This window comes from Hordeum vulgare, chromosome 5H (assembly GCF_904849725.1).
Source record: "Hordeum vulgare subsp. vulgare chromosome 5H, MorexV3_pseudomolecules_assembly, whole genome shotgun sequence".
NCBI classification, from domain to species: Eukaryota; Viridiplantae; Streptophyta; class Magnoliopsida; order Poales; family Poaceae; genus Hordeum; species Hordeum vulgare.
Genome location: NC_058522.1, coordinates 539,520,661 through 539,527,465, shown reverse-complemented (window position 1 = coordinate 539,527,465; position 6,805 = coordinate 539,520,661). Strand labels below are relative to the sequence as shown.

Here is a 6,805-nt window from a genome sequence, read left to right as displayed (position 1 = left end):
CCACGTCCGAGTCGGTAACAGCCATGATCCGACGTCTCGGATCGTGCCTTGTCCGTTACATATTCTCCGTACCTGACCGGCAAAAATAAGCGCGTAGGTGTGAGCTCGGCTCGGCTCATTCCCGCGTCACGTCGCGTCGTGGCGAGGCGTGGCGAGGCCGGCGGCGGAGGAGGAGTGCGCGAGGGCACCTTCTCTTCTCACTCTCCAATAGCATGTGGAAGAGAGAACCTTATAAAGGGGTCCAACTTCTCCTCCACTAGCGGGGTGGGACTAAACTTCCCACCACCTTGTCATGCCACCACCTACATGGGCCCTTGGAGATTTTTCTGAAATTTTTCTTATGGGCCTAAGGCCCATCTCTAATTTTCAACAATCCCCCACCAGATCTCAAGGGCACATCGTGTTCCCTCGTTCCAAACACTGTTTTAATATACCAGCATTTCATTGAAGACCTATTAAGGTTGAGCTTCACCTAGAGCAAATAGCTACACCCCTTAACAACTGAACAATGGACTATGCCTTCAATTGTCAGTTTGGCGTAAAGGAGCTTCACCACAAGTCTTACTAGTACTAGGCTGCCGAAGGTGACCCCTCGGGTGGAGCATATTAGTCACACTCCTGGCCTATTCATGAGTTTACTAGAGATCACCCAAATCTCATAGACTGTGACCAGCAGTCAAGCTCATATAGGTGTGTTCCTCCAAAGGTCGCTCTGTAGGACAGCATCTTGCTTACATATAAGCTTTAGAACACATTAGGACAGTAGTCATCCTACCATATAGTATCCGAGAGTATTGCATCTCCAACGGAGTGGGTTAGTAAAGTTACTCTCCTCAGTTCACCACTGGCTTGTTTTCCCAGGTCCTACTTCACGGGATCTCCGATCATATAGGTTGGGTTACTGCCATGGCAACTCATGTGGGTCTCATACCCATCTCCCTCGATGCACTGTCTATCACAACACGTGATAGCCCTTTAGTAAAGGGATCTGCCAGATTCTTAGCCGTTTGGATGTAATCCAGCGCTATCACTCCGGAGTTTCTCAAACGTCTGACAGACTTCAATCTCATTCTTATATGTTTGTTGGACTTCATATTGTCCTTTGAACTCTTCACTTTAACAATAACTGTTTGATTATCGCAGTTCATAAGGATAGCCGGAACTGGCTTCTCAACCACAGGTAAGTCCATCAAAAGATCTCGAAGAAATTCTGCTTCAACACCAGATGTGTCTAATGCTGTTAATTCTGCTTCCATTGTCGATCTTGTTAAGATCGTTTTCTTGCAAGACTTCCAGGAAACAGCACCACCCCCAAGAGTAAACATATACCCAGTAGTGGCCTTCATCTCATCAGCATCAGAGATCCAATTCGCATCACTATACCCTTCAAGTACCGATGGGAATCCCGTATAGTGAAGCCCGTGGTTGACAGTACCTTTCAAGTAGCGCATAATTCTTTCAACAACACGCCAATGAACATCGCCCGGGTTTGCAACAAACCGGCTAAGTTTGCTCACAACAAACGCGATGTCAGGCCTCGTTGCGCTAGCTAGGTACATAAGTGAACCGATAATTTGAGAGAATCTCAATTGATCTATAGCTGTGCCTTTAAACTTTCGAATAAGCACACTAGGATCATATGGTGTTTGACAAATTTTGCAGTCTGAATATCCAAAGCGACTCAAAATCTTATCAACATAGTGGGATTGCAGAAGTGTAATCCCACCCTCATCATCTCTCAACAGCTTGATGTTCAAGATAACATCAGCCACGCCAAGGTCCTTCATCTCAAAGTTTTGAGACAGAAAAGACTTAACCTCCTCAATTACTTTGAGGTTGGTTCCAAATATCAGTATGTCATCAACATATAAGCACAATATAACTCCTTCGCCCCCACCATGGCGATAGTATACACATTTGTCAGCTTCATTAACAACGAAGCCAACAGATGTGAGAGTTGTATTAAACTTCTCATGCCATTGCTTAGGTGCTTGTCTCAGACCATATAAAGACTTCAGCAACTTACACACCTTTCCTTCCTGACCTTCTATCACAAAGCCATCTGGCTGTTGCATATAGATTTCCTCATTTAGCTCTCCATTCAGGAAAGCCGTCTTAACGTCCATTTGATGAACGAGAAGACCATGAGAGGCCGCCAATGAGAGTAGTACTCGAATGGTGGTCAGTCTAGCCACAGGTGAATAAGTATCGAAAAAATCTTCTTCTTCTTTCTGGGCATAGCCCTTGGCCACAAGCCTAGCCTTGTACTTTTCAATCGTACCATCGGGCCTAAGCTTCTTTTTAAACACCCACTTGCATCCCAATGGTTTGCAACCATAGGGACGATCAGTGATTTCCCATGTCCCGTTAGTCATGATGGAATCCATCTCGCTACGGACCGCAGCTTTCCAGTAATCAGCATCTGGAGAAGCATACGCTTCTGAAATAGAAGTGGGATTATCATCCACGAGGTATACGAAGAAATCATCACCAAAGGTCTTTGCAGTCCTTTGTCTCTTTCCCCTACCACGGGCTTCCTCGTCATCCTCCTCACGATTTTCATCATGTGTTTGTTCATAGTATTCCATAGAAATGGCAGGCTCAGGAGTTATCTCAGATTTCTGTCTAGAAGTGCTTTGCATATCTCTCATGGGAAATATATCCTCAAAGAATGTAGCATCCCTCGACTCCATTATTGTACCGACCTTCACGTCAGGTACCTCAGATTTCACTACTAGAAATCTATAGCCTACGCTATTCTTAGCGTATCCCAAATTAACGCAGTCCACAGTCTTTGGTCCAAGCTTACGCTTCTTGGGGATCGGTACATTGACTTTCGCCAAGCAGCCCCAAGTACGTAAGTACGAGAGCGTCGTCCTTCTCTTCGACCACTCCTCGTAGGGAGTGACCTCATTATCTTTTGTAGGAACTTTATTCAGGACATGACACGCGGTCAATATAGCCTCCCCCACCATGCCTTGGATAAACCCGATGTATCTAACATGGCGTTAACCAAATCAGTTAGAGTACGGTTTTTCCGCTCGGCAACCCCGTTTAACTGGGGTGAATAGGGAGGCGTCCTCTCATGAATAATGCCGTGTTCCGCACAAAATGAATCAAACTCGTTTGAGAAGTACTCTCCACCACGATCAGACCGGACTCGTTTAATTTTCTTTTCAAGTTGATTCCCAACTTCTGCCTGATAGATTTTAAAGTAGTGTAGAGCCTCATCTTTAGTATTTAACAGATACACATAGCAAAATCTAGTGGAATCATCTATTAATGTCATGAAGTATTTCTTTCCACCTTTAGTCAACACACCGTTCATCTCACAAAGATCAGAATGTATGAGTTCTAATGGTGCCAAGTGTCTCTCCTCTGCAGCCTTGTGACGCTTGCGAGGTTGCTTTGCTTGCACACACGAATGGCACTTAGAACCTTTGGCTAAAGTGAAAGCTGGGATTAAATTCAGTTTTGCTAGCCGCGACATAACACCGAAACTTATGTGACAAAGACGTGAATGCCAAACTTCAGATTCATTAACACTCGAATGAATATTGTTCACGACTTTATTACAAAAATCTGCAAGAAAAAGGCGGAACAGTCCTGCGCATTAATAACCTTTTCCAACGAAAAGTCAATGAGACAACCATCAACAGTGAAACGCTAAGGATACATCAATCATAAAACACCGAGCTGGCATGTAAGAAAATGTACGTCCTGTCCACGAAGTAACCCGGCGCCACTCCGGCGCCACTCTTACATGAACGGCGCCCTATCGTAGACAGGGCGAAAGAAACGGCGCAGCGCGCCTACGCTGATGGCGGCGGCGCCGCAAACGGCATAGGGACGTTCACATTCGGGACCAACGGCAACGGCGGCAGCGTCACCTTGGGCACGACAATGGCGGGCATCGGCGCCATCGTCACCTGCGGCACTGTGGGGAGGGTGACCTTGGGCATGGGCGGCAACACCGCCTTGGGCACGACGATGGCCGGCATCGGCGGCAGGGTCACCTGCGGCACGGTGGGGAAGGTGACCGACGGCATGGGTGGCATCAGGGTGACCGTGTCCGTGGGCACGGTAGGCAGGCCAGGTACGGTGCTAGCAGCCGGAACGGCAGCCTCCGGTGTCGTGTCGGCCAGGTTGCGGGCGGCGTCACACGTGCTGCCGGCGAGGAGGAGCGCGCACGCCATGATCATCGCCAACATGCTTGCGCTGGAAGCCATGTAGGAGTAGCCACAGCTAGCAATTATCCTATTGAGGGGTAGTTTTCTCTCTTGTCCGCGAGGTGATTGCAAGATGTTAATTACTTATGCTCTACTGCGATGTGGGAACATGGGCCATTTCTTGGCAATTTATACAGTTATAAAAGTGAGCGTGTGATTAGGTTGGTTGTTCGCCAGATTCAGAATGTTTGAGCCTGCGTCGTCGATCCAAAAAGGGAAGTGCTTCGTAGGCGATAGCTACAATTTTCTGTGTTTAGGTGAGGAGCTGGCCGGCGCTGCAGCTTCGATGGTCATTATTCGTACCATCATTTCTACAATGGCTTGCTGGTGAGCAGACCTGACAATCTCTACTACTGTTTATCTTCTGCGTACAGTTTAGGTACTTCTGCAACGTGAAATCAACACCTATTGGGCCTTGAATAAATAAACACAACAAAATGTACCAAGGTAATATGGGTCTGTTTGGATTGGAACCAGCAGTTAGAGCATCCCTTAAATCCGGCCCCTCAAACGCCCACGGAAGCGTCCGGGCACGTCTACGAATACTGATCGGTCACAATTTAAATAATGTATTCTACATCCGAATATCTTATATTAGAAACCTCAAATCCATACTATTACATGCAATGTAAACCTAATACAAAGCAGAGCTCGTCCGGCTCCGTCGTGCTCATGTCCGACGGCTCGCTGCACCTTTTATAGTGTCGGTCCGATCGTCGACGAGGTAGAGTGGGACATGGGACACTAGCCGACTCACGGAAGTCGAGTTCCCGCCGTCTTCCATGCCCTACTCTTTCTCGTCGGAGCCCATAACCCGCACGGTGCCAGTCGACGTGAGGTTGATGACGGATCCTTCCTGGGAGGAGCCGACGTCCGCCATGCCGAAGTGCGTTTCGATGACGGATGGAAGTGGACGGGAGTGGTGTGGAGTGGAGTGAAGTGGCTAGGGTTTGCTCCGACGAGCGAATGGGGTCGAATATATATATGGAAAAGATGCGGGCCAGCGTAGGTCAGGCGGGCGCGCCCGGGCTCCCCATATCCGCCTCATTTTTGAACTGAAAATGAGGGATATCGGTCAGTCCTAACGTTTGAGGTCGATTTAAAGGACCTGTTTGGGTTTAATTTTTATGATCGGACAGTGATCGAGCGACATGTCCTAACGTTTGTAAAGGGTTTAAGTCTTTAAAAGATCCGGCTGTACATGTTCTTGTCATACCAAAATTTTGCGTTGACTGCTATGCAAAAACATGGGCCATGACAGCAGTAGAAAATTCCATCATCTTTAGTGTAATTTCCCCCCGAATTATCGAAACATGGGCCCAAAGTCATCTCGGTACGAGGTTGCAAGCTCCTAGAAAATTATGGCAAACCCTATTTAGCGCCACAGGTGCCGGTTAAAGGCAAAATGAACTAACCGGCGCCTACAGCGCTCCGCAATGGCCGGCCCATCTAGAAATTCTTTATGAACATTTTTAGACTGTGAACTGTTTTAGCCCGTGAACTTTTTTTGAAACCGGTGAACTTTTTTGAAAATCGTTAAACTTTTTTTTGAAATTGTTAAACCTTTATGAAATGAATGAATATAATTTAAATTCATGAACTTTTTTATAAAATTAATGAACTATTTTTAAAAATTGATGAACTTTTTTTCAAAATTGATTATATTTTTTCGAATTCTGTGAAATTTTCCAAAATTCATGAACATATTTTCAAAAATCAGTGAACTTGTTTCCGTAGTCATTGAATTTTTTCGCAAACCTGAATTTTTTTTAAAATTCTGTGAACTTTTTATGATTTTTTAATAACCAACGAATACAATATGGGCCGGCCCACGAAGATGGCCGCTGCAGGCGCCCGTTCTCCTAGTGGTGCCTGAAGCGCCACATAGGAGTTTCCGAAAATTCCATCATCTTTACTGTAATTTTTTTTAGAAACTTTTAAATAGAACAAAATCGGATAGCTCCAATACTTCGAAAGGTACTTGAGTCTTCCAAGCTCCGGCTTTATTTTTGTTGGAAGGAGCTAGCCCCAAAGTCATATCGGCATAAATAATTGCAAACTCATAGAAACTTTTGTGAAGTTTAGTGTCGCGGAATTTAGAGTTTTATTTTAAATTTTGTACTATTTATTTTTGAATTTATTGTTTAGGGGGGGGGTAAATGAGCTTGGGTTCGGAAAATTCTGTTTGGAACTACTTTATTCCAGAAAATTCCGCTTTGTTTAAAAAACGTAAGTCAAACGGGGTAGCTCCATGATATACCGCTCCGAAAAAACTAGAATCTAGGGTTCAGTTCCTTGTTTTTTGTGAAGCTCTTTAGGAGGTGTTCCATAAAATTGTAGAACCTGAAGTTGGAAAAAAAATCTAACCGTTGCCACCAGTAAGTGGACACACCTTCATTTCTCCTCTCTCATCCAATCAAATAGATCCTTTCCATCAAATTTTTCATTCGTGAAGCTGGAGGTAGATGAAAGCTAAACATTCTTCAAAATGGTTGCAACTCCTTTATGAAACTGCTCCAAAATAAATTTAATGAAGTGTAAATCACTTTGATAGAGCAAAGCGGTCCCAAACAGAC

At 45.3% G+C, this 6,805-nt stretch overlaps 1 protein-coding gene across 1 annotated transcript; it reads right to left on the bottom strand.

Annotated features, from left to right (window-relative positions):
• Positions 1 to 3,583: 3,583 nt before the first annotated feature.
• On the bottom strand, positions 3,584 to 4,320 carry LOC123398631 (protein PELPK1-like). Its single transcript, XM_045093083.1, has one exon. The coding sequence runs from the start codon at positions 4,227 to 4,229 to the stop codon at positions 3,813 to 3,815; it is 417 nt and encodes a 138-aa protein (XP_044949018.1). The 5' UTR covers positions 4,230 to 4,320; the 3' UTR covers positions 3,584 to 3,812.
• Positions 4,321 to 6,805: the final 2,485 nt, after the last annotated feature.